Source organism: Botrytis fragariae (assembly GCF_013461495.1).
Source record: "Botrytis fragariae strain BVB16 chromosome Unknown tig00000012, whole genome shotgun sequence".
Taxonomy (NCBI): Eukaryota; Fungi; Ascomycota; class Leotiomycetes; order Helotiales; family Sclerotiniaceae; genus Botrytis; species Botrytis fragariae.
Window position 1 is genome coordinate 1,666,182 of NW_023500989.1, and position 27,053 is coordinate 1,693,234.

General features: G+C 42.6%; 9 protein-coding genes across 9 annotated transcripts; 6 read left to right on the forward strand and 3 right to left on the reverse strand.

The window, feature by feature from the left end:
* Nucleotides 1-616: 616 nt before the first annotated feature.
* On the forward strand, nucleotides 617-1,946 carry Bfra_002734 (putative methionine vitamin-b12 protein; the record flags this gene model as incomplete). The annotated part of the gene is made up of 2 exons (XM_037333147.1): nucleotides 617-825; nucleotides 896-1,946. 2 exons carry the CDS (start codon nucleotides 617-619, stop codon nucleotides 1,944-1,946), a joined length of 1,260 nt encoding a protein of 419 aa, XP_037195275.1.
* Nucleotides 1,947-3,243: 1,297 nt separating this feature from the next.
* On the forward strand, nucleotides 3,244-3,936 carry Bfra_002735 (uncharacterized protein; the record flags this gene model as incomplete). Its single annotated transcript, XM_037333148.1, has 1 exon — nucleotides 3,244-3,936. One exon carries the CDS (start codon nucleotides 3,244-3,246, stop codon nucleotides 3,934-3,936), a length of 693 nt encoding a protein of 230 aa, XP_037195276.1.
* A 627-nt stretch (nucleotides 3,937-4,563) lies between these two features.
* Bfra_002736 (uncharacterized protein) lies at nucleotides 4,564-5,634 on the forward strand (the record flags this gene model as incomplete). Its single annotated transcript, XM_037333149.1, has 1 exon — nucleotides 4,564-5,634. One exon carries the CDS (start codon nucleotides 4,564-4,566, stop codon nucleotides 5,632-5,634), a length of 1,071 nt encoding a protein of 356 aa, XP_037195277.1.
* Nucleotides 5,635-6,287: 653 nt separating this feature from the next.
* On the forward strand, nucleotides 6,288-6,655 carry Bfra_002737 (uncharacterized protein; the record flags this gene model as incomplete). Its single annotated transcript, XM_037333150.1, has 2 exons — nucleotides 6,288-6,373; nucleotides 6,514-6,655. 2 exons carry the CDS (start codon nucleotides 6,288-6,290, stop codon nucleotides 6,653-6,655), a joined length of 228 nt encoding a protein of 75 aa, XP_037195278.1.
* A 393-nt stretch (nucleotides 6,656-7,048) lies between these two features.
* Bfra_002738 (uncharacterized protein) lies at nucleotides 7,049-13,976 on the forward strand (the record flags this gene model as incomplete). The annotated part of the gene is made up of 9 exons (XM_037333151.1): nucleotides 7,049-7,379; nucleotides 7,426-7,661; nucleotides 7,712-7,823; nucleotides 7,872-8,033; nucleotides 8,092-8,214; nucleotides 8,272-8,552; nucleotides 9,046-10,504; nucleotides 11,135-12,172; nucleotides 12,226-13,976. 9 exons carry the CDS (start codon nucleotides 7,049-7,051, stop codon nucleotides 13,974-13,976), a joined length of 5,493 nt encoding a protein of 1,830 aa, XP_037195279.1.
* Nucleotides 13,977-15,913: 1,937 nt separating this feature from the next.
* Bfra_002739 (putative phenazine biosynthesis-like protein) lies at nucleotides 15,914-16,813 on the reverse strand (the record flags this gene model as incomplete). The annotated part of the gene is made up of 1 exon (XM_037333152.1): nucleotides 15,914-16,813. The coding sequence occupies one exon, from the start codon at nucleotides 16,811-16,813 to the stop codon at nucleotides 15,914-15,916; it is 900 nt and encodes a 299-aa protein (XP_037195280.1).
* Nucleotides 16,814-17,617: 804 nt separating this feature from the next.
* Bfra_002740 (putative phosphate:h+ symporter protein) lies at nucleotides 17,618-20,146 on the reverse strand (the record flags this gene model as incomplete). The annotated part of the gene is made up of 6 exons (XM_037333153.1): nucleotides 17,618-18,638; nucleotides 18,688-18,932; nucleotides 18,986-19,276; nucleotides 19,331-19,602; nucleotides 19,878-19,977; nucleotides 20,132-20,146. The coding sequence occupies 6 exons, from the start codon at nucleotides 20,144-20,146 to the stop codon at nucleotides 17,618-17,620; spliced, it is 1,944 nt and encodes a 647-aa protein (XP_037195281.1).
* A 1,543-nt stretch (nucleotides 20,147-21,689) lies between these two features.
* Nucleotides 21,690-22,742, forward strand: Bfra_002741 (uncharacterized protein; the record flags this gene model as incomplete). The annotated part of the gene is made up of 1 exon (XM_037333154.1): nucleotides 21,690-22,742. The coding sequence occupies one exon, from the start codon at nucleotides 21,690-21,692 to the stop codon at nucleotides 22,740-22,742; it is 1,053 nt and encodes a 350-aa protein (XP_037195282.1).
* A 2,971-nt stretch (nucleotides 22,743-25,713) lies between these two features.
* Bfra_002742 (uncharacterized protein) lies at nucleotides 25,714-26,821 on the reverse strand (the record flags this gene model as incomplete). Its single annotated transcript, XM_037333155.1, has 2 exons — nucleotides 25,714-26,696; nucleotides 26,749-26,821. 2 exons carry the CDS (start codon nucleotides 26,819-26,821, stop codon nucleotides 25,714-25,716), a joined length of 1,056 nt encoding a protein of 351 aa, XP_037195283.1.
* Nucleotides 26,822-27,053: the final 232 nt, after the last annotated feature.

Genomic DNA, 27,053 nt, shown 5'->3' on the forward strand with positions numbered 1-27,053 from the left:
AGTCGTTTTGGCGGTACGCCGTCTAATTTGATCGCATCTGATACATTTTTCCGGATGATTCATGCGGGGTTCAATTTCTCACGCCGCCCTCAATAGGACAAACAGATAGATAACCGTTGCTTCATGTAAATTGATTGCATTGTCACCTTGATCTGACTGCAGTCAGTGTGGGTGGTGTATTAATAGTTCGTATCACGAATACGCGCAGGATAATAGATCGAGCTTAGCTTTTTATCGGCAAATGTTTATCCGTTATCGCCTTCGCAGTATTTCCGCAGTCCAATGAAAGCTTGAGGCTATCGGACAACGCAAATCGTTCACCAGCAACCTCACAAGCACCAAGACCCTTGGTTGTCAGAAACCTCAACTTTCGAGGGAAGTCTTAGGTTATGATGTGGTACATATATCATATGTCACTGCTCTCGTTCCCAACAACATCATATATCTCAACTGCCGATGTAGCACTCATGTAGGTATTGCGGATGTGATAGCGGCTGGTGCGGAGTCGAGCGGGGGAAGTGAAGTATATGTATTGTTCTTTCCACTATTGAAGATTAGGTATCGAAGCTTCTTCTGCTTCTTGAATATTTCTTTCTTCATCATAAGATACATCAAAATGGCGACCATTCATCATAATCCCCCTTTTCGCGCCGAGCATTTGGGTTCTCTTCTACGCCCAACAGAGCTTCTCACCAAACGCAGTGCTTTCGAGAAGAATGATTTAAGCCAGGAAGAACTTACACAGATTGAGAATGATTCTATCAAGCAGGTAGTAGAGCTACAAAAGGAGTGCGGGTTCAGGGCCGTCAGTGATGGAGAATATCGGTTCGTTGTCTCGCATAATTTCATTAAATCGTCAACTGTGGCGCATGTGCTTACTTAAATCGGATGGTAGACGCGCTGTATTCTGGGGGACGTTTTTCGAAGAGCTCGACGGTATGACCGAAATTCGCAACCCTTCTATGGATATTTTCCGTCCATATGTTCCTGATATCGCTGGATTTATCGAGAAAGGTCACAAGCCAGGGCAATCTTGCCTCTGCACCGGCAAAATAAAGCACACTGGAAAGTCGACACTCATTGGTCAATTCGAATATTTGAAAACTCTTGTACCTGAAGAGAGATGGGGTGACATCAAACTGACAATGATTGCCCCACCGTGGTATCATCTCAGATATAAGGATGGAAAGGCTTTCCCCAAAGAAGTATATGCAAACGATGAGGAATATTTTTCAGATATCTCGAAAGCTGTCAGTGCAGAGTTGGATATCTTGTACGAAGCTGGACTTAGAAATGTGCAGTTTGATGACCCAAATTTTGCATGTAAGTATTCTGACGCGACGCAAATACAAACAAGAGCTAACGATTTGAAAGATTTTTGTTCCGAGAAAATGTTGAAGGGTTGGGAGGAAGACAAATCTAATACTAAAACTGCAGAAGAGTTGCTTGATGCCTATATTAAGTGTTATAACGACAGCATCGAGAAACATACCTCGAAAATGCATTTTGGTCTACACATTTGTAGGGGTAACTTTATGGGATCACGTCACTTTTCCGAAGGAGGTTATGATCGTATTGCTACCAAGCTCTTTCAGAACCTGAATGTAGCAACATACTACCTTGAATATGATACACCCCGGGCCGGAGGCTTTGAGCCATTGCTCTACCTCCCATCTCACAAGAACGTTATTCTTGGAGTCATCACCTCGAAGTTTCCAGAACTCGAAGACAAAGAGAAGATGAAGGCAAGAGTCATGGAAGCTGCCGATATTGTAGCAAAAGGAGCAGGGCAAACGAGAGAAGAAGCATTGAAGAGATTGGGCATAAGCCCTCAGTGTGGATTTGCTAGTCACGAAGAGGGTAATTCATTGGGGTGGGAAGATATGAAGAACAAGTTACTTTTGGTCAGAAGTATTGCGGATGATATCTGGCCTGGTGAAGCTTAAACTGAATGAAATGGATATTTGTACAATCGCGTATGATTGTAGATTATAATTTCTAGTAATATCATTTCTCATGATCTTTTGAAATATCAAATCTTTCCAACACTGAGTAGCACTTTGTTTGTGACGTCCAATTATAAGAATGATGCTAGTTAATCCATTACCCATGTCGGCTTTTGACCCCACTTTTTCCCTTGCTAATAACTTGTTCACAGAGTCCATTTTTACAACGTTTTGATATATTTTTACATTAAAACTCTCCCTCAACAATTGTCACAAACGGCCGGATGGTGTAGTTGGTTATCACGTGTCCTTAACACTTAACACCTGTTAAATACGGACAAGGTCCTGGGATCGTGCCCCAGTCTGGTCATTTCTTTTTGGCTTTGCTCCTAATTGCTTTTGTACTTTTCAGCATCTACCTTTATAGATGAACAGCCTTTTTGCTTCATCGTTTGCTCTCAAAGAGCTTCATGAAAGAGCGTTAGCAATGTGGGTACAATATCTGTAACTGGGTGGTGTGGGTCAAATGGTGAAGATTTTTTTTTACAAATCGCGCGTAAGCGAACTGATGAAGGGGTTGAAAGTTAGAATCTTCTGCTGCTCTCATAAGAAATTGAGGGGTCTTGTTCATCACATCGGGCTCAAGAGATAATGATGTGTCTCCCATCCATTTATTTAGTAAATGTCTGAGTGGCGGTCCATATAATTATGGCTGCAAAGCTTTTCGCTCTTCTGTAAGTTGTTAGCTTTAGGCCATGCGAAACCGAGAGTTCGGCTGAAATCATAATACCCATATATTTTTACAACTGAATCCAGATAGATTAGCTACCAAAATTATAGAGATCAATGATCAACGCGTTAGGAGGAAGGTGTATGTTAGGTGTATATTTCCAGATGCGACCCCGCATTCCCCCACTACATCCTTCAAAAGTAAAATACCCACTGTGCTGCCGCTTTAATGGTATCATCAGAGGGCAACGGTGAAGGAACGAACCGCTCATTATTTTATACCTAAAGCTGGGTGCCTAGCCAAGATTACCACGCGTCGTCTGACGATTTCGCATATAAATAAACTTCTCTGACCTATCTGATTTCTCCGTGTCATTGATGCGCTTTACTCAGAATTTAATTCCTTTCAATTGAAGATTTGGTGATATTGGTCCTCGTTAACTTCGTTGTGCCGCCCTTGCGCCAGGTGAAGGATTGTTCCATAAACGACGCGTCTCGATATCGATGTTATCCAGATTGCCTCAAGTTTCTTCTCTTGTGATCCGCTGAACTATTAAAGCTATTTACAATGGAATGCATATCGCAGTCGTCAAGTCCGCCTCCGGCACAGCTCACTACGTTCTCTCGTTTTCTGGAGCTTCCAACGGAGCTCCGTCTCAAAATTTGGCATCATTGCATGCCCGCTCCTCGGGATCTACACATCAAATCCAAAAATTATCAAAGCATTACGGGGCGATTTTCATTCCGGGGTTGGTTTATTGACAGCGCTAGCTTAATCGTTGGTGGTGATGATACAAGCGCTATCCCGTCAATACTTCATGTCAATAGCGAGGCACGAGAGGTCGGATTGACAAGATACGAATTAGCTTTTGGCTCTTACCACAGAGCAGGAACAGCATACGTTGATTTTGAAAGAGACAACTTGAATTTGACTCAGGCGGGTTCCAACTGTGTGTTCATGTTGATTGGGGGTCGTTTCGAGGGTATAAATGATGTAGAAAAGGTCCGAAACCTGGAGTTCAGGGTGCAGCTACATTTCTGGGATTCGAACGATTTTTGTTGGGACGATGTCATGCAATTCACCGGATTAAAAAGGTTGAGCTTGAGAATACATGAGAATTTCATAGATGAGGACGAGATTCCCAGTGTGAAAATGGCACTGGAGGATTTTGCGCGTCGACATACCGAGTGGAAATTACCAGACATTAGGATATGGTTTGATAAACCTGGTGTGAGAAAATGGGTAACTTTAGACATTTAGATGGTTTGTACATCACAGAAATCGACTCGGAGTAGTTTTCGATTTGACTTCTCAACTAGAGACTTGAGTCACCAAGGCTGGGATTCTATATACTTTCTAAAAGAATCGATCTTGAGTAGCATTGTGGAGCATTCGGACTGTGTATAGCTCGAGGTGACAGTGTATTGGGTATTCTTCTTCTGGCGGTAAAGAATAGTGTATTGATCTGGATTATTCTTGATTGTATCTTTCATGTAGACAGTTGATTGTCTGAAAAGTTCGTTTTGGATCGATGAGGAAAATTCTTCTTCTTTCAACGACGACTATTGTTTTGAATTTCAGCAAATCAAGAGTATGTAGTCTCATTCTTAGAAGCTCGATCCGCTCGAGTGCCTTTGCATTGCATACTTGCTATGCGGGAACTTCAAAGGCAACAAAACCCTTCACAAGAAACTTCAAACTTAGATGAACATCGAATGTGGGAAGATTCTAGAATGGCCATATCATTTCTCAGGCGGCCCTTTGGATGGATGGATAGATGGCTAGGTACGAGTGGTTTCAGTCAGATGTTTCTACCTGCCAATATCCTAAGACAACATGGTTCTCCGTTATAAATCATTGCACTCTCTTCAATAATCATTCCTCGCAATGTCCGCTGCACATCCTGGTTACCATTGTCTTCATCTGTATGCATCCCATACATTTCATCGCTTCCTTGAGTCAGCCGCTAGGAGTCCCAAAGAAACAGTCATGTGTAGAAACAAGCACTTCGAAGATTCAAATCCTTCTCATATAAAACACGAAAAGACCGGTACAATCCGCAATCGTCTCCAAACCCTCACTATTCCCTTCGATCTGGCAGACAAAATTAGGACAGAAGATTCGGATATGTCAGATCATGGGGAAGAATCAGAGCTTGTCATAAAATGGGGTAAGGCCATGGCCAAAATCTGCGAGGTCAATCATCGTGGGCTCTATCTGCTTCTCATGTCATTTTATCATCAAATTGATCATAACCGTCGGCTTCTCAGACTATCCGAGGATTGCTCTGCTTCTGATGTTCAGGAATTACAGCCTTTTCTTCGAGGCATTCCCGAATCCAAGAAGTTAACATCTGAAGCTTTGATATCATATCTTCAGCAAAATCATCCTGAGCCAGTTTTTCGATTGGTTAAGTGGATGCAGATGAGTTTCGGGCAGAATTACTTTCCTCCGCCTGACTTCTTGGAAGTTTCTGGCTTTTCAGACGATATATGGCAATTTGCCGTCCTCAATCCACCAGCACGGATTCGAGATCGATTTAACGCAGCTGTCATTCGAAACAACGGACAGACGTCGGTACGATGGCACGGCACTGCAATCAATACACTTCACTCCATCCTTCAAAATGGTTTCCAGACCGACAAAATCTGGACTGCTGGAAAACCGGGCGTATCATGGCGATATGCTTTCAAACAGGGTGCTCGCGACGCACTTAAAGCTGTCCGTCATCCATTATATGACTATGGCATATTACTAGGCCTGGAAGTGGCCGACCCGCCGGTTCCCAAAATCGTTACTCACTTACAGGCCGATTCCGACAAATTCATGGTGAGGTATATATTCGTATTACCTCCAAACACGCCAAAGCCTAGAGCTACAGCTTCGAGACATATAGCGTTATCGATGGAGGCGGCATTCAGAGAGTGGCCTAGTGAGGTGAAGGATGGACATGAGTAGTTAGATTCTTAGGGTTAAAAGATTACCTAATAGTCCTCCCACCTCTTCATTACAATCCACGTACTTTGGATAGGGGGAAAATCTCATTATTTTGTGGTCTAGCTATCAGGGTAAACATCCATCTTGCACAAATTCTGGGCTTATTTCATTTGAATCTTCGCGGTGTCATGTTAATTCAAGCTACTCTGCATTTGAGCACATGAGCATGAAGCTTGACATTGCAGTATTGGACTAATCATCGAATGGTCAAATAAAGACTTTGTGATAACCCTCGTAGACGACGTAGACTTCTTCATAGGCAGTATATCAGACATAAATCTCTTGTTTGATAAATATTGATGATAGTTTGTGGTTGTCGACGGCGGTCAGAACACTGCCGCCCAGTTTGCCGCCATTTGAAAATTCTACCTCCGATGCATGAGCTGCGCGTACAATCAAAATTGTACTGCCCCACAAGCCGTGATTTCTATCTTGATAATTAACGTTGTAGGCTTTTCTTGATGAGACATTCAGCTCACAGCTACAGACTAGCTTTACCATGGCTTGTTTGCGTTGGAATGTGGTATTGAAAACCGAATGGACATGGGGCCGGGTACGATTACGTTAGTCCAAGAGATGGGCCAGACATCTTATGTCAAAGATTGAAGTTATGAATGCTATCACCTTCCTGGTTGAGTTGTTGCCTCAATTCAGTCGCAAAAGTGGCTGCAATGATATTGGAAATCGAGCAATCCGATATGTAAAAGCAGTGCTTAGAAAATGCTTGATTTGGAAGGCGGATGCATTACATGCAGCGCTATCAGCGCTATTGAAGAAAGCATTGTCTGCTTAGAAGCTAAAATATCAGTATTGAATGCCAATAATAACGCAATTTCATAGCGTAATCAATTTAGGCAAATCTCACATACTTCAACACGACCTTCGTGAACGTCTCAAAACCCCTGCACTGACCGAACTTCAACTGTATTTAGGCAAGTCAAGCTCCGATGCGAGGCCACAGATATCTTCAAATGTTCGATAATGGAATTCTAGAACAAAATGGTGAATTCGAACATAAATGCAGGTTCCCCGCACAATGCGGAAGGCAATGTCAATTTAACCTTATTTTAACGTCTTGGCCCCCTTGGCACAAGAGATAACATGCTCGGCAAAGTATCGCAGCTTCCTATTTGGATCTACCGAGGCCGGCCACTACAGATATTTCTTCAGTCTGATCTTATGATTTGTTTAATGTGTATCTTCAATATGTGTAACTTTCTGGATGTTATTGAACGAAGTTATGAGCTTCTTGTTCAGGAATTCCTCTAGAAAAGTTTCCGTTGGTAACCGCAATTTGCCCATACAGAAATCTATATCAAACAGTATTCTCCCTCTCCTAGTACCTAGCTAATTGTACTCATCGACTTCTGAAAAGATGAAGCTTTCCCAGATATTTACTCTTGCCACTGCAGCTGCTGCTGCAGGTGTCGCTATCGCAGAGAAAGTCAACTATGATGGCTACAAAGTTTTCCGTCTCAAAGCGCAAAAAGACAACATCGAGAAGATTGATGACATTGTCTCTTCTTTGAATCTTCAAACATGGAAAAAATCTGCCAAGCTTGGGACAGCTGATGTGGTTGTACCACCCGAGCAGATCGACAACTTCTTGAGAATTACTGAAGACTTCTCAAAACAGGTCATGCACAGCAACCTTGGAGAATCTATCGCGGAAGAGGAGCACGCTGATACATATTCCATAGAGGCTGGTAAGTTTCATTCGTATTTTCTGGAGTTGTAATTAACATATATTAGCCCTCGCACCAAATGCTACGTGGTTCACTGCATACCATGCATATGCGGACCACATACAATTCCTTAAAGATCTTGTCACTGCACATCCATCAAATGCTGAGATTGTGACTGCTGGAACTTCCATTCAAGGCAATCCTATTACTGGTATTCATATCTATGGTAGTTCTGGTAAGGGAGTTAAGCCAGCTGTGCTTTTCCACGGTACTGTGCATGCTAGAGAGTGGATCACAACTTTGGTGAGTAAATGGTCAAATTTTCGACAATGCGGCAGCACTGACATTTATAGACTGTTGAATACATGGCGTACAACCTTCTCTCAAACTATGCCAGCAGCACGGAGATCAAAGGTTTTGTTGACAAATATGACTACTATATCTTCCCAGTTGTAAATCCTGATGGTGAGTTGAATGGAGTTGCATTTCTGGCATAGCTAATTTCGACCTTAGGCTTCTTATACACACAAAGTACAAATCGGTTGTGGCGTAAGAATCGTCAGACACCGCCATCTTCTTCAACTTGTTATGGTAGGGATATCAATCGAAATTGGGAGTACAAGTGGTCAACCGCTGGTGGAGCTTCCACGGACCCTTGCGCTGAAGATTATAGGGGTATGTATTGTCAATTGGCCCCAGGTTATTTGACAGAAATTTGCTAAACATCATATAGGACTTGCTGCAGTTGATGCCCAAGAAACTAAAGCACTTGCTGCATACTCCAACAAGATCAAGGCAGCCCAAGGTTTAAAACTCTTCATTGATTTCCACTCGTACTCTCAACTCATGATGTCTCGTAAGTCGAATCAACCTCGAAGAACATTGTACAAATTTTCTAACTTAATATTCACAGCGTACGGATACTCTTGCACTGCATTACCAGAGAACAATGCCCAGCACCAATCTCTCGCAGCGGGTTATGTTGCTGCCGTGAAAGCAGTTTATGGAACAGTCTTCAAATATGGTCCTATCTGTTCCACAATTTATGCAGCCACTGGAAACAGCGTAGATTATCATGATGCAACCGTTGGTGCTGATTTCTCTTTCACCACTGAACTGAGAGATACTGGAACTTATGGTTTCGTTCTACCTGCTACCCAAATCACACCCAGTGTCATCGAGGCATATGCTGGAGTAAGATCTTTGTTGATCAATATGACATGAAAGTCAAAACTTCCAATTACGACCTGAACAAAGGGGAACAGAATTTCATTGTCCTTGAATGAGGAAGGAAAGTGTGGTACGGGCGGCGTGATATAAGAATCAATAATATTTTTGACAATTTTTATGCTTTATTGTGAATCTGTTTTATTGAATGGTCTGAAAAAGTACACACCACAGTCTCGTGCAATGGGTACCTATATGCCTAAGGCACGAAAGTGCTTTGTGGCTGACCATAGACAGTGCCATTGATCTCATTGGTCGTTGTCTTCTGACGTATCTGTGGCTGACAGCTCCTTGCAAAAATAATCAACTATCAAATCCAGTACAGACCCAAATAATGAGAAGTTCAACGTGTTGTGAATCTATCGTAGGGTGTACGATATGTTCAACAAACATCAGTCAATATGTTCACACCATATCATTTGTATAGTCAATCTTTTCTTTTGTAATATCAGATCATCAGGTGAAAGCGTTGATTTACCCATTAAGCTCACATAAAGTCTTTGGACTCATTCTCGAATCTGCGGCGAAGAACTTGGGTGGATTTCTCCCTTATTACTTGTTTAACATGTGGCTACGCACAGCTCATATGCCGAGATGTGTCGTGCCATCTACCCTGCCTGCCAGACACTTTCGTCCTGACAGTGTGTCAATTTCCTTACGTCGAGGCATTACCAGAAAGCTCTCACAGACCTGCAAAGCAATGTCCAGCGGTGAATCGTCAATAAGAGCTGAGCCAACTAGAGTCAAAAACAATGCTCAAAGTCTGAACAACTTTGATTCTGCTCATGCGTCGCATCCTCAGAAGACTGCGGAAACTGATACAAACATGAAAATCTACCGAGTAGTCAAGGATTCGAGTCCCGATATGGCAACTGAGAAGAAGATGGAGGACCCTAGCGGGGGCATACGGCAGGAGCCCGACGCACACCTCGAAATGTTCACGAAGTTCTTAAACCAACTTGAGGGTGATGGCTATACGGCATTTAAAGAACCTTTGCCCTATAATGCCGCAACGCAACCTATCGCTACATTGGAAACAAAACCCAATTCCATTTCCACACGGATTGTGCCCGAAGTTAACGTCAAAGGCGAGGAACAAGTCCAGGTTTTCGCAAATAGTCTGCCACGCAATAAAGGTTTTCTCGGGGAACTCCAGAAACCGGCTGCCGAAAAGGCCGGCAGCTACCAAGGACACGAGACAGCCAAGACCGGTACGACGACCAGTCAAGACATGGAGATGCCACGCAGAATCGATCAAACCATCACCATTTGTCTGCATCTAGATGAAAAGGTCACGAAAGAGTTGGACAGAACGGTGGCTAAATACTCCCAGTACACTCCAACCATGAACAATGGTCGGGCGAACGTTGCAGTTATAAAGGGCCTGCCAGTGCAAAATTGGAGGCAATACCAAGTCTTCATGCGATTTTTACAATTTTGGAGGTCTCCTTTTAACATGGGACGAGTAAAGCCTGCCATGACACGCTTGGGACGCTACTGGGAAGTTTACTGGCAAATAGAGGACATTCCCGAAATCTTAGCCATCCGTCAGACTTTCCGTCAGGTATTAGAGGATGATCTTCCGCATTATAACTTTGCCCCCGACGCTCTTTGGGAAGCGAGAGCCGTACTCGCTCGAGGTCTCAGTCGAACTCAAGCACGAGAAGTTGTGGATTCAATCAACATAGCACATCCGGACGGGATTGACCTAGGTATGATCACGCGGTGTGTTTTAGTTCATACGATTTTCAGTTATAGCAAAGTTCGCACAACCGTCACTCAGTCCCCGGAATTTCCCTTGATGGGTGTAAAGTCGGATCAATTATCTCATGGCGCCAATGAGCACACAGAAATCAAAACCTTGTGGAATCGCTTGATGTCACAGATTGATACCACATTCTTCAAGGCCAGCAAGTCAAGTAAGTTTTACAAGACGGCGCCTGGCAAAAGATCACATGAATGAAACCTCGTTCAATATCAAAGTAATAAATTGACATCCCCTCAATGAGATGCATCAATCTTGAGTTCTATCAAAATTAAAGTTACTCACCTAGCGCTAGTTTTTAATACGATTTTAAAAACGCCCGGATCAATTGCAGGACCACGATTTAAGCTGAATTCTGGAAATCCATGACATTAAAAATCCTGACTCAAAACTAGACAGAGACGTGGGATTGTGATCTTGGATTCGGGGATTCTTTTCGAAAATTTATATCTCATAAAAGATTAAAAGGCTACAGGTATAGGGTATAGATGATGAGCAGCAGAAGAAACAGGTATCATTCATATGAATCCGAATATTGAACTAGTCCATAGTTCTATCGTGCTGATACATCAACGACGGGCATTCTTATCCCAGAATTGCTGTGGCCAGGTGACTATTTCTCTCATTTGAATGCCACTATGCATCATTACAATGACCCTATGCCAAAAACGTGCAAAAGCGTAACTTTGTGTTTCCTTTCCTCTTTGTTCAGGAGCAATAGGATGGCAACAATTGGCGACTAGTGTATATTTTCAAACCCAAACACGTCTTTGTTCTCCAATAGTGAAGTCTACAGCTTCGAGGTATTTGATTTCTTTTCAACATTCATACAATTGCAATGCCGGAATCATGGAGCCAGAAAGCACAACAAGATTTGAAAATAGACATTCCGAACAATCAGATCATCATGATTCCGATGAGGAAGTCCGTCAATCCTACAAGACAGTTGTTCAAGAGAGGGATGACCTAAGACAATATGTCAGTGAGCTTGAGGAACAAATACTACCTCGCTTCGACGTGGATGGCACAAATCTAGCTGAAGTATTTGTTACACAAAAAAATAAATATCTTGAGCGAGTGATATCTCTCGAAGGCGCTATCGCTGAAGCCGAAGCTGCGCAGTCTTATGAAATCCACAGATCGCAGCGAGAGAAGACCGAGCTACAGCATCAATACGATGAGTTGTATCAAAAAACATTTGGACAAAATGGATACAGGGACCGATTGGAAAGTGCGCATGTTGCGCTCGAACTGGCGAATGATCCTCAACCTCCCGATGTTGTGGAACTTATCAGACAATTAGCGCATGCAAAGAAAGAGAGGGATGAGTTCGATCACGAGGCGCGTAGGTTGGGAGTATGGGCCGAGGAGCTAAAACTTAATTGGAATGCTTCAATGGACGATGTTGAAAGATTAAGGAAGCAAAATGAAGAGTGGAAAAACCCACAAGATAATTCGGTTGCTTTGCAGGAAGCCAACAAGGAGATTGAACGATTACGGGGAGTAAAGGAGATAGAGGATTCTTACCGCGTGGAGGCGTCAAAGCGAGAAGTTTTACGACTACAAAAAGAGAAGATTGCGTGGGAAGAAGACCAAATGAAGTTGGAGGATTGCAATGCGGAATTATCGCTAACAATAAGAACCCTGGAGGATATGTTGGCTGCTTCAGAGGCTCGGCATTCGTCTGATGTAGAAATGTCTGATGTAGGCGATAATGAATCGGTACGCTCATCAGGACCGGAGATCCTCGGAGATGCTGTCTGGAGACAATGGTCGGAGAGGCTATGGAATCACATCCAAGCCAAGCCCCAAGCAGTAGAAGGTCTCTTTCGTCTAGCTGCAGCAAATTTGTATCGACCAGGGGTGCACTACCAGATGTAAACCCGGGGCCAGAGAGTCAACAATTCCTAGCTGTAACTTGGGTCAAAGAAATGATTGAATTGGTTTGTAATCGACCAGTTGCTTCATTCGTTGAAGAAAGCACTTGGAGAGAATGGGCAAATGAAGTAAATGATTTTGTTTTGAATGTACCTCATGAGATATCTGCATTGTATCAGTTGGCCGAAGAAGGACAACAATCAGCAGGCGCAGAATGGATTCGTCAACTTATTGCATATGCTACCCAATTACCTTCCCACTCGGAGCTTCCACGTACTTTTAAAGAGTATCAGCTTAGCGTCGAAATCAAAGAAGCTAGAGCCCGAATCGAAGAGCTCGAAAGACGCGAAGCGGGTAGAGACGAAGCAGTCGGTCATACTCAATTTCTGAATGCTAACAACCTGCTACTCGAACAGGCACTTGAAAGAGCCAACAAGAAAATCGCGGAAAAAGAGCAGGAGATAGACGGAATAACGGGTCAGTTTGAAGATGAAATAGAACAATTGACTAGGAATCTCAAGAACTCGTATGAGCAGAAAAATCTTTTTAAAAGCTTATACGAAAAAGAGAAGAAGGCTTGGGAGGAAAATGATGAAATAAAAAACTTGCAAAGAGATCTCAAAATGGCATATGAAAGGGGGAATCATTTTGTACAGCTGTACGAGAGAGGAAAGATACTTTCAGATGAACACGAGGAGGTCTGGAAGCAGAAGTTTGATAAGGAAGTTGTGGGCGCAGATAGGCATGCAGCTGGCTTGGTCGAGGAAGCGGAGACATTACAGGGAAGATTAAATGGAGCGCATGGTGTCATCGCTCAATTAGAAAATGAAGTGGCAAATTTGCGAAGTCAACTCACTGAAAGAAACGCAGTCGGTAGCGGCTCAGGTCCAAGTATAGCTGTTACCGCGCCATCCGAAGGCCCTCAAAGCCCATCCTCACATCGCACTCTCTCAACCTCAAGTCATACTCTCTCAGATGAAGAAGAATCTGCATTAGAGGAGCTCAAAATCGCAAAGACAGATCTTTACAACACGCTTGAAGAAGTAGAAGAACTCAAACTTAAGCTCGGATTTGCAGATCGTGCATATAGGGATATGAAAGAGGAATTTGAGAGAAAAATCAATACAGTTGAGAATAATGCGAAAGAAGAAGTTACGGAAAAGGAGAGAATTGAGGAGAAATTGAGGATTGCGGAAGAGAGGTTACAGAGAGGACTTGAAGCTGAGGTCCGTAGGTTGGGGAGGGAGGGGCTGTTGGGCGCGCTGGTGGGGGAGGGGAATCTAACAGGGAAAGGAAGAAAAGCTGCGCCCGGAGCACTGAAACCTAAAACCAAAGTGCCAGAAGAGGAAGAGCTTGAAAGTCCTCCGATCACACCGCTCGAAAGTCCATTGGAAAGTCCGGATATTTTGATGAAGGACGATGATGAATACCATGGTCCAAAGGGGAAGAAGGGCAAGGCTGGGAATAAGAAGGTTCAAGATGCTGTGGTATCTGAAGCTGGAAGTGAGGGGGCGACGGGGACGAGGAGGAGTACGAGAGAGACGAGGAATAAGAAGCCGGTGTATAAGGAGCAGCCTTTGAAAGTACTTTTAGGAAAGAGGAAGAGTTCAGCTGGGAAGAAGAGGAAGACTGGGGAGAGGGTCGAGAAGGTTGGTGTGCTTGAAGGTGATGTGGGAAATGAAGAGTTGGGCGATGCTGAAGACGGGGAGAGAGACAAAATCAAGAGGAGGGGAAGTAAAATGGTGTAAATTCCGGTATGATTTAGTTCAATCTTAAATGGCAGTTGCTTGTACTCAATGCTCGTGCAAGTTGAGTTTATACTACAAAAATAAAGTATAGTGAGTAGCTAAATGATCAAGTGATAGATGTTGCTAGCACGAAAGGTTGTTCGATGATGAAACGACAAGTCTACTATCGGCAATCCAGGCCATGACAATGAAAACAATACCTATCGTTCGTCTCTATTTCCATTTTTATCACAATGCATCTTATGTGCAGCAATCTATGTATCTTCAAGCTTATACATTCCGCACCAAATCTTTGATCTTAAATTCTCTACTCCCTATCTCTCGTGAGGCTTTCTCTCGTCTATATGCCCTAGCTGAGAATGAAAATCTGGTGAGGATTTATATACATTTACATTTCAAGAAAAGAGCTCTGTCTAGGTACGTGGAGATATTCCATACCAGGCTATCTGAATGCAACTGAAAATTATAATCTCTCAATTCCACACTCGAACATTCCCCTAGCCCCAAACAGAACAAACTAAAATAAGAAATAAAGGGGTATATAAGAGTGAGCTTCGACATCCCAATTACCATAAACACTCGACACTCGACGACCAATAAAATTCAATACATGGGGTAGAGGGTACAGCAAAAGAAGCACTAAACCCCGGAGATACCAGTGCGGGGTTGATGAGATTATAGATATGATAAAGAGGGGGATATAGATCCCTAGAATCTTGGATTTCGCATTCTGGTAATAAAGTTTGACAGATGACGATGCGACAGATGATTGACAGCCAAAGTACATTTTCATCATCAGGAATTCACAATCTCGTCATTAACATATGTCACTTGGACTGACGATTCATACCGTAGAATTGTAGACCGAATTCTCTAGCTAGATGACTGTGTTTCTCTTATGTAAACGTCGAATGGGCAGTTCCCATGGTTGATCATCGCTGTTGATCTCTAGATATCTGTGGAGAGTATGGAATTGGGCATGAGGAGGATGTTTATATAGGTACCTCATTCCATTCATTGAAATGGGGGTATTGTGATCAATGCAGATCTTCTACATGAGATCTCGATATCAGTGGGTTTATCAATCAGAATCAACCCACTTGGTCTTACCCATGCCTAGGACGTTTTCCAATATCAGGAGTATAAAACCCTCTATGCGTATTGTATATTCTAGAACAAATACGCAACGCGTCCTAGTATGTAGCGAATGCAAGGTTGTCGGTGTTTTGGGGAAACTTGTAGGTTACCTCAAACCTCCTCTTGTATTGTGGACGCATTATGAACGGGTATTATACCATGCTTGTGCATGTTATTGAATCATGCTTCCTGGTTTCGTTGTCGAGAACCTGCTTATTACAATCAATCTGGCGGTGATCAGTGATATTAATAGATAATAAATAAGATCCACAACACAAATATACTTTTGATAACAGAAGATAACTCGTATTTGTATGCGTGCGAATGAAAATTCATGCTCAAGTGAAGTTCTGTGTAGCTGTGATTGAACTGAATTGAGATAAACCTCGAAGGCGGAATGCAACTCCACTCTGAATCCCCATTGTACAACACTTTTGGGATTTGCTGATTAAATAGAGTTTTGTAAAAGAGATAACTTTTATACTTCACGAGAGAACTGTTGCTCTTCTTCGCATAGATAAGAGGAGCGGGGAGTGTTTGAAAAGTATGTTTTATTCACTCTTTGTAGCCAATAGGAGCCAAGCACTAATAGGGAGCTAGGCAAAGATTATATTGATCTGATCGCTTGAGTGTTTGAGATAATCTCACTTTCGGAATACGATGTGCAACAAAACTCTCAAAAATAAAACCAGGCCAATCAAATCGTCAAAGTGGGGTAGCCTGCGAGGATGAAGTGATAAGTTGAACATCGATATTCATCCTCCCCATATCCTCAGACTTAGAAACATACAATCCCTCCCTCAAATCTCCAAAGTCCCCTCCATAACCTTAACCGCCTCTCCACTCAAAACCACCTTTTCAATTTCCTGTCCATCTTCCTTCGTCTTCACATCTACAAAAATATCATTCCTCTTCCCCATCTCCACTCCCTGCTCAAACCTAAACTTTATTTCCTTCACTCCCTTCCCCTCCTCCTTCCTTGTCAAATAACAAGCCAACGCACAGCTAGCACTTCCCGTCCCAGAATCTTCTTCCGACTCAAACATTCTCGTTCGATATCTTTTTCTCCCCTGATCATCCCCAACATGTACATAATACATAGTCGCACACAAACCATTTCTCCACCCATCATCTAAACTTTCCGTGTTATACGAACTCGGATTTAGATTTTTGGTTTCTACCGCTCGTGCTAAATGTTCCAGAGAAGGAAGATTAACGAGCACGAACGCCATTCCGTTAACTATCGAAATGATAGGATATTGCGTTTCTTCCCCTGTTTCAAAGTCTTTAAACGGATATGTTTTCTCATGGACATGTACATCATGTGGGATTTCCGCCCTCGCCACTTTTCCATCCCCATCAAGCGAGATTGGGATTCTCCCAGCTTTGGTGATTAAAGCCTCTACACTCTTCAATCCCAAATAATTGAGTACGAAGAATGTGGTTCCAATAGTAGGATGACCAGCAAAAGGAATCTCGGCAGAAGTTGTGAAAATATCGACTACCAATTCCTTTGGATTTGAATCTTTCGACTCGGGAAGATGGAGAAAAACGACTTCGGAAAGATTGAATTCCTTGGCGATTTGCAATTTTTGGATTTGTGAAAGGGTGCTTGGGGACTGGGGACGGATGACGGCAAGAGCGTTACCCAGATAACGAGTATGAGTGAACACATCGAGGTTAGTGAATGGAATATGCATTTTGAAGTGATTGGGATTTTGCTTCGAGATAGAGGCCGTAACGATTGGGCTGAATCAAATGTAGCGTCGCTATGCTCCGACACTTTGTGAAAGCCAGAAGAATCTTCGGCAAGATGAAAAGTTTCAACAAGTAAATAATAAATTGGTTGTATTACAAGACCTTATTGAAAGATTGCAGGTACTTGTAGTAAGCTGGATGTAGAAGCACGTTATGAGTGTTCCCACTTGAAATATCAATTCTGACTCATATATCTCCCCCTTGTAAGATGCTCGAATCCGAGTTCGTTCTCGGATAAAGTCAGTACTGTACACCTTACGCGTTCTGATTTCCAATCTGTTTCACGAAAATTATGAATGTCAATATAATGTCAAGATGGATATAGATGACCTTTTGAAGTTGTCCAAAATCGAAGCGGGGTACGCGGTCTGCAGCGCACGTGATTTTAATAGAAGCTTAAGGGCGTGAATGTAATGCCGTCGATTTTCGCATGGCAGCAAAAAGCCAGAACAAAGGTTTGGTTCACTTGCTACTTTTGTCAAGAGTTGTAGAGTATGAAGGGATCGGTTAATATTATTAGTGAAGCAATGCGGGAAAGCTGTACAAACTACCTAGTACACCGTGCGAAGTTTGAATTTCTCATCAAAGCTCACTATTTTTGACAACCTTATGCATAGGAAAGCAATACTAGAAGAACAACCCATCATGCTTTTTATATTATCTATGTAATCCCCTAAAACTTAACAATCAATCAAAAACACCAGGTATCACATCGTATTATATCCTTAGTCCATATCCAAACAAACTTAAACAATCTTTTCAGGTTGAGTCTCATGCGCAATGCCCTCATGACTCGAGTGGCCACTCTTTTGGGCTCCAGCAGTATATCTAGTCAAAGCAGGGTCATAATTAGGAGTTCCTGGAACTTCACCCGCCAACTCTTCGAGTGTCTTTCTCTTGGTCTCGGGAATGAGGAAAGTGGTAAACAATCCCAACAACATGAACAAAGCGAAAATTTGCATAACATGATTTAACCATGGGCTGGCTGCAGCGCCAGTAGCGCCTGGAGCAGCACCTCTTGTTCGGAGTGGTCCGAAAACAACTTGTGCAATAATAGCTCCTACCTTTCCGGAAGCAGCAGAGATACCGTGAGATGTAGATCTGTAGCGTGTAGGAAAACATTCACCTGGCACGATGAAAGTGGTGGAGTTAGGACCGAAGTTGAAGAAGAATTGGGCGATGACGTAAAGGGCTAGAAGGGCATGGCCGGAAAGTTTGTTATAAGCGAATCCGATGATGATAAAGAGAATGGTAAGAATTGTGAAGCCCATAAATTGGATCGGCTTACGGCCGAGAGTATCAATTGTAGCGACAGAGACCCAGTATCCAGGAATAGCACCAGCACAGACGAGAATAAGATTACCAACGGCAGTTTTGTAGAAAACTTCATACATGTTGTGGCCACCGGACCATCCAATAGCGGAGAGAATGACGGAGTTGTTGAGACTGAGACCATAGTAGGCGACATCAAGGAAAAACCATGAACCTGCTGTACCGAGGAGAATTTTGCCGAATCTCCATTGTTTGTAATGAGCGACAAAGTCTGCCCAGCTGGCCTTGGGGATCTCGAGCTCTTGAGCAGCTTGATTGTTGGTGGTAGCGCGAGTGATCTCATCTGGTTCACCATGGCTCTTTCCTTGCTTGTAGGCTTGTACATCCTCGGTAGCTTGTTCAACATCACGGGCGACATCAAAGGTGTATCGAGGAGTTTCGGGAATGGTCAAACGATAGTAGAGAGCAATGCAACCTGGGACGGCACCGAAACCGCTAGTATTCATTAGCAATGTATTATGCCAGAAAGAGCAGATAAACTTACATGATAACACGCCACATCTTGTCAACAGCAAGTTGACAAACGCCAGTGCAAGTTGAGGCCTTTGATCCAGTCACGAGGGACTCTTTGAAACCTGCGGTGACAATCAAAGCAATGATGGCAGCAGTAAATTGGCCAATACCTTGCATGGCGAATACCGCGTTCATCATAGCTCCTCTCCATTTAGTGGTTGCGAATTCGGAAGTGATAACACTTGACAAAGGATAGTCTCCGCCAATACCGATACCCTAAGATATGTAAGCATGTGAGGCAAAAACAATTCAAGCAGGTGCTAGCTTACCATCAATACACGCCAGAAGATGAATAGACCGACAATAGAGACAGCGTGTGACGGAGAAGAAAGGGCTTGGGCGAGAGTAGCAAAAATGATAATCATCAACTCAAGACCATACATCTTCTTACGACCGACAACATCTGCAAGCCATCCGAAACCAAGTTGACCAATAACAGTTCCACCGGAAGTGGCCACCTTAATAGCAGTATCACTGGTTGTTGGAATCGTACCCTTTGAGACACTGTTTTGGAAAAATGCTATACCCAACATAGAGGTGACCAAATTGATGGCGAAGATCTATGGCAATGATCAGCGATATCCTTCTCCAGTGTTGTGATCGCATGTACTTACATCGTAGGAATCGGTAAAGAAACCAATACCTGCGACAACACAGGCACGGACGTGATACCATCCGAATGGAGCTTTATCGATTTCGGCAAGAGCAAGACGTCTTCGCTCATTGGCGTCTGTAATATGGGCGAAATCATTGTTGAAGTTGTGGAAGGCGGAATTTCCACCTACGGTGGTATGTAGGGCAGGGGCAGGGGCAACCATTGCGACGAATTGAAGGAATAGTACCTTTGCAACGAAGTTTGTGGTGAGGGTTTGGTGCGAGTGCTTGACTGAGGAGAAAAAGACTTTGGCAAAAAGGAAACGATGTATCCTTATATTCCTTCTTGCAAGGTGGGATTCCAATTGTTGCTTACTTCCGAAAATTGAATTTTAACGTGAAATCCATGGTGGATTCTATTAGGCAAGGAGCTCCGAGTCCAAAGTCTGGGCATCCCAGAATGACATTGACTGATTCTAGTAAAAGTCCCAGTTCCCGGGTCGCCAAGATTGCATTTTCAGCAGTGAATAAATATCTAGACCACTCATTTGGAGTTATCGAGCGGACGACGCCGGGCAAGGCGCAGAATCAACCTTGTGGCTTTAGATTTTGCCATTGTGTAGCATGTAGATGTCTGACTTTTGAGATTTTTGGCGCCGTTGACGATCTATTCAAGCAATAGAGTTCAGCCTCTGAAGGCTGTAAATGGTCGATGATCTTTTGGTAATTCTAGACGGGCAGACGAGGAAGTCAAAGAGACCCGGGACCCTTTAGGTGATGTCCGAATTTAGTGCAGGATCCATTTGTAACCTTATGTTGACGCCAAGCCCGTTCATTCGTTGAAACCAATCAACTTCCCCAGATGTACCACGCAGCTTCTGAATGTGCTGAATTCATTGGTCGAGTGTCGTTTCCAAAAGTCCAAACTTTGATGCCTGCATGCTTTAAGATGATATGCTCTCCAAAATCATTTCAAATTCACATCCAAAGGGCTCCAAATTCGGAAGGTGCAAACACGTGGAGCGACGAATCAACCAGAATTAGAAATCCTCCAGAACATATTGCTTTCCTGGGGTCTGCAGTCTGCAAGCTGCAGTCTATAGCTTCGTATGATGGATCACCAGCGGGGAGTATTGCTATCCTCGTGGCACGAAACAACCCTTTCCTGTACATCAATATCCCTTTACTGCAATATTGCACGCGACATGGCTCAAAGATAACAGGTACGTGCCTTTCATTTAGCCAATACCGAATGGCTAAAGATCTTGTTTCAGTGAAGCTTTTTTGCTTACAATGCGAAGATTCAACAAAAGTTGTTGGCAATAATTGACATGTTCTTGGCTGATGTTGTGGATATCCAATGAAAGTTGGGGAAATAACAACGTGCTCGAAGATTCAGCGGAGATCAGAACTAAAAACGCCTTGGGTGCGCTAACCCAATATTGGAGTTCTGGCCCGACAGCCACCAACAGACTAATAACTTTCACAGGTACGAAATATTTCAATATACTAGCTAAGTTACAGTCTTATCTAAGTTATCGAGCTTCCGGTATCTTATCGACGCCTCCCAGTGGAAAAGAGATTCTTGAGTTTCCTCGGCCACACGTGTCAAACGGAAACACAAGAATCTTACGAAAGGCTTGAATTGACGAAAATGTCTCTGATCTCGATTTGCCTAGAAAATTCTACACCAGTGTGCGAAAAAACTCAAAAATAGGAGGTGACCTTCTAGCCAGGCACCAAACTCTACAAAGATCATGGCATGATATCTGAATGGTGGATGTGAATGGTGGCGGATGCTGCCAGTACCCAATTTTACTTTATATTGATCGACAAATACTCCTTCTTATCCAATCATCTCGACATGAATCTCTTCCTCGCCAAAAATGGTGCCCTTCATCACTCCCTCAATCATATAACATTCGAACGAGGCTTCGAAAGAAGCTACTTGCATCCATCGTATTAGCTCCAATTGGAAAACTCACATGGTGTGAAATTTCTCATAACATATTCAATTATTGTCAGATGGTTGAAAGTTTCCATTGATTCTGCTACCCCAGACTGTACTGTTCCCAACCACTTTTACTTTCATTTTCTACACTATGCTATGCACACATCTTCAAGAATACAAAGCTTCTTTGTCGTCTCTCACGATGCAGGTACAATGTCTTTGTTACAACTACAAAACGATCCCCAAATATGGATTGAACAACGGTACAATCTTGGTTATATAAAGGCACCTGAAATTCCCTTGTCAATTGGTACCATATTCTTCATCTACTCACGAGTTCTTTACATTCGACAAAGAGAAATCCAGCATACTTCTTTGTCAAGAAAACTACAAGTCTTAATTAACGGTAAGTATAACTTCCCGCAAATATGTCCGCAGCCTTCGATTACGATGCGAATCTCGCCAAAGTTTTGAATGACCCCGAACGACTTAGACAGAGATACGATCCATATGAAGATCCCGACAATTATACTACCGGAGAGTCAGAAGTTTTAACACCCATAGAATATCTCGAACGCGGCCACGCCGTTCTTGAAGCTAACAGAACTGCTATCATTAATACTTCTCACCAAGATGTTGCATATCCCGACTGGAACATTCGGTATGCGAACGTCGACGGAGGTCACGACCGGGGAACCTCTGAGTTTTTCTCTAGATTTGGCATAGCAACAGTTCTCACGGAGCTTGGAATCGAGCATGAAGGTTATTGCTGGTCTAGATACAATCTTTCTTCTAAAGAAGTTGTAAACCCGGCGAACAAGGAAAAGTATCAAGATCTCCGTTCTGTTAATGTAGCTGCAATCTATGCATCCGCGAAGTTTGGGACTATTTTCACTCTGAACCAGTGGGCAGATGCAGATTTTGACAATCCAGATGTACATACGCCCCGTCTCTGGAATAGCGAGCTCTTGTTTCAAGCGTGGCGCGATACATGTGCTGCATATGTTTCCCCGATTGGGGGGGATATGCAAATTTTGCAACCTTTACAGATGCAAAAACTCAAGTATGTCATCATTGCCCCGATCTCCAATAACGGAACCTACGCAACAATTTGTGATGCACTCAAAATCAAAGGACTTTCAATCGAGGATAACAAATACAATATGGTTACTTTCTCATGCAACGACATTTCCATAGCGAGTGCTGAGTTTACGATGTTGATGGGAACTACCAACGCAAGACCGGTCGCTAGAATGCTTACTGATCATGTCGAGAGCTTAGGTGCGAAACGAGTTGTAAAAATTTATGCTTGGTTATCCATGCCCGAGTTCGAGTGTCCAATGTTGATTTTTGAATTAGCGCGCGATGATCCTCTCGCTCATGCTCCTACTCCTGTCCCTACTCCTGCTCCTACTCCCAAGAAGCTTGGTAGAAGAATCAGTACCAAGGTACAAAACTTGATGAAGAAGTTTCAAGGCTGAGAGGTGAGTTCTTAGCGACTATTTCTCATTTCTTTACTATAACCTCAAGAGCGCTGGCGCTCACCAAAAAAACTTACTTTAAAGATTCTACTGGAGTCGCGAACAAAACGAATAATAACAAAATAGAAAAAACCAATTAGCTACGCTGCTGCGATATAGTGATTTATTAGAACTTGTGAAATTAAAAATGAGAATCTTTCAATTTTCATCGAGGAAGTCATATATATGAAAAAGGTGCGATGATTTAGCTTGATTTTAGTGATAGCAGTATGTCAAGTAACATAACAGAAAGAAGTCTTTCTCTGGATTAAATTTATTCAAGCAATCAAACGGGGCGAGTGTTATGATTTCATCTCAGTTGATTTAGTACCTGTTTGTACCACCTTAGTATCACATTAGTAGATAATACTGCTGTTCAGTGAGTTTGAACTTTAGTTCATGTATCTCATATTACTTATACCTCAAGTGATGGGAGAACGTTTGGAGCCTATGAAATGCTGCAAGAGACATTGAAGTAGCATTGAAAAGAAGATTATATCTACATTCATCAACAATCTAGAGAGGCAATCTTGCAGATGGTAGGTATACAATATTAGATCCAGTTAACACCAAGAGCATAGAATTGGGTGCACAACACCACGAAATGATGAGGAAGTTCAAAGAATAGTATGATAAAGATAGGCATGCGGAAGTCCATACAATCGCATGCGGCGACGATATGGGATTTGGAGCGAAATGAATAACATGATGTGTATTGCACATCATTCATGGGTTGTGAGTGAATTGGAAACTCCAACGCGTGAACTTATGATAGAATTTAATGACTTGCCCAAATTTGCATAGATGTTCGAGAGGTTTCGAATGTTCTTTGAGTTCGAAGTTGACATAACTCTATTTTCTCTAATGTTTATTTCAAATCCATACAGAGTAAGTTTAAGTTCCACACAATGTATCTCCTGCGTACCAACTCTCCATCTCTTTCAAATCTTGCTTATAGTCCGCAAACTGAGTATCACATTATTCAAATTTACATATTATTACATAAAACAAGCTTAGAGCTTATTGTCAAACCCCCACGACAAACGCTTTTTAAAGGGCCCATATCATCTGAAACCGCTTGTACGTCATGAATATGTAACACCGTCTCCCAGATGAATCGGATACTTAGGTCGATATATGTCGCGTCCACAATTCACAGTCCACGTTCAAGCAAGCGTGTTGTGTTTCGACAGCGTATTATGGGGTTCGTGGGCGCTTTAATACGAGACCGGCAGAGATGTCTTCCGATGTTCTTCTACCAAATACTAGCGGAGTGGTGATCGCCGGTTGCTTTATGAGTTTTCGGGTAATTCCAGACAATCCAGGACATTCATCTCCCCCTGCGTCAATTATTTCGAAGAGTATCTCTCAACAATGCAACTTGATCCAGCTCACTATATTGAAAAATCAGCATCAAAATCATCGACTCTACGACTGGAGATAGTAGTTCAAGATACTATCCTTTCAAACAATTGTATATCTTATCAAAATCAAAGTACACGCAACAGAGAAGGCACAGTGTGTGAGATCTAGAATCTTCCACATCTCCCTATTCAGCGAATTTTCAAGATAGACATGCACCCTTCTCCAAACTGCTATCTAAAAGTGTCATCGGACAAGTCCGGCATCCATACACTGTGATTCAGAAGAAAGATGACTAGGTAGATAGGTAGGCATAGTCTTGAGAGAAAAAATGATACCATCAACCAAGACTAAGATGCAAATGTGATGTTTACGCGTTTTTCCATCGCGTGTTGAATCTATGTCTCATATCAATCAACCCACCACTGTGAGACTTCCAATCTTCTTCGGTGATCAGATCAGTGCTTGCGGTAACTCTGCTAAATAAGTAGATTATCCGAATTCCGAGCGATCGCATCTATCATTTCTATACACGAAAATTCGACCGAAATCCATAATAATACCTATTGAGACAGAACACGGATTGTAATTATAAAAGACAAGCTTCATCTCCAACCCCCCAATGCCAGAAATATAACACTCTATCTAACTTTCAATCAGGTACAATTTTTCAATACAACTTGATAGAAAAATAGATTACATCATTAGATAGTCTTCACAGTTATTTCTATTATTCAAATCTTAGAATCTATTTCAGAACCTTCTATAAGAAGTGTATTGATATTTAAAAAACTGTAGAGGTTTACACGTGACTCTTTCGAGTGTCGCGCACAGACCACTGCGAAATAGATATTGATTGATGCCACCCCTTATACGCGTGTAACCTTAACTCCCAGGGATCAATACGGCTCAGGCAGCGAAGTAAGCCACACCTACCCCTCGTTGTGGCTGCGCCAGTACACTCAAAGACTAAATCGAAACCCCTATCAAAACTTTCTAAAAATATACTTTTCGCGGAACAGCCAGCGATAATAATATTGCTAAGCTCTGGATTTGCATTAGATGTTTGCTCATCGTGAGATGTGACTCTAGCGAGTCTGACTTCCTTCCAGCATCGTAGGATGGTCATCTAGATCTGGCCACAAAGTATGTGGTGAGGAGAGGGAGGGTTACAGAGAGTATATATTGTTTTCCGAATATTATTCATGGTACTGTTTTGAGTTCCTATGTTACAATCTGTTTGATTCTTCCCATCCAGTGGTGGGCTAATTGCATGTATCACAATTCCTGTCAAGCCATGCCTCAAAACTTGTAAAAAGAATATACAATTTAATCGCTGTCCCAACCTTACAGGTTGATGATTAACGCTGACTCCTGGATCCAAGTCCTGCCACGCTATTGTTCATTAAACCATACCTATAATCCACAGTAAACTTTGAAACAAACCCAAGTCTTCTTACGGCGAGAAACGGAATATATCCTCACTATCTTCATCATCATCTCCCCGACAACAATTTTTCAATAAATCTTCCATGCTCATATTTGGCTCTTCGATACTAGTGTGTAAACTTTAATCACTTGGGCTGAAGAACTCCGCCAATGGAGCCTCCTCATCGACGGGTGGACTTGGGCTGTTGGAATTTTCCGATGCATTGTCGTCATCAGAGGGTGGCAGTTGGGGCTCGTCCGGCTCGTTCAATTCTCCAGATGTAAGCGACTGGGGCGATGATTCATCTTCAAGACTTTCCTCTGCTGAAGGAAACTCAGGTTCTGTGGAATATGAAGCTTCGGAATCATATATATCTCTTTCTGCGTCCTCTATTTCCGCGTCGGGCATCTTCGATTTGTCGTCCATTGACATTGCAAAACAGAATGCGTGGGACAATCCAATTCTTTTGAAACCCATTGCTCTCCAAAATGCAATCGCATCTATTCTCGCTGCTCCTTGGAGTTCTCCTACGTATGTGAAAACGTATGAGACGTTGAGTCTGAAGGCTCTCATCTGGTATAGCAATTCAGAAACCAAATATCTTGCAAAGCCTCTGCGACGATATCGTTCTCTAACTTCCACTGAATCAATCATAAAAAAGTTGCCAATGTTTATACGAGCATCCCAAGTGCCCGATCCCTTACGAGTCCCTAAGAACCACTTTTGTTGCAGTTGACCATATTCATCAAATATCATGCTCGCCATTGTTAAGCTGCATTCAGTATCTACTTCTTCCATCGTTCTTCCAAACCCCGCTTGTACTGCAAGTTCGCGATTAACTAGGTGGCCCTCCATGATGCCGATGTTACCATTATGATCGGACATATCGCAGGAAATTTCAAAAGGTAGATAACGGCGGTCTCTATTCCGTGTGGGATCAAAGTTGCGAAAGCCTGAATTGATGTTTAAGATGAAATCCGGGTTTTGCGGGGCAGGAGAAGGATCCATCTCGAGAGCGTTGCTACTAGAAGTTACAGCTGTAGACTGATAATTGTGTTGCTGAATTGATATTATAGACGATAGAAGCATAGCGAAGAGAAATGAAGGGGAAACAGTAAACAGACCTGAAGTTTAAGTTTCACATGCAACTTACTAATTTTCAAATTAACTTCCAACTTTCTAATCGTAGGGTGCATTGGGGCAGCACGGTGTTCACGCTCAGGAATCCCTCAGTCAAAAAGAACCCCATGTTGTCTATGTATTCTATTCCGAGGAAACCAATCTCAAAATGTGAGGTATGCATGGTTAAAGTTGCATTCTCAAGAGATGACATTGTCTTTCATTGTGTTGGTGGTCTAAATTGATGCTATTGCTCTTAACATTTGTTTATGAAGAAATGCCGGTCCTATATTGATGCTATCGTTCCTTCTCTCCATGATTATACCGAGTAAAGAAGGAATGGTTCATGTGTGCTTGATGGA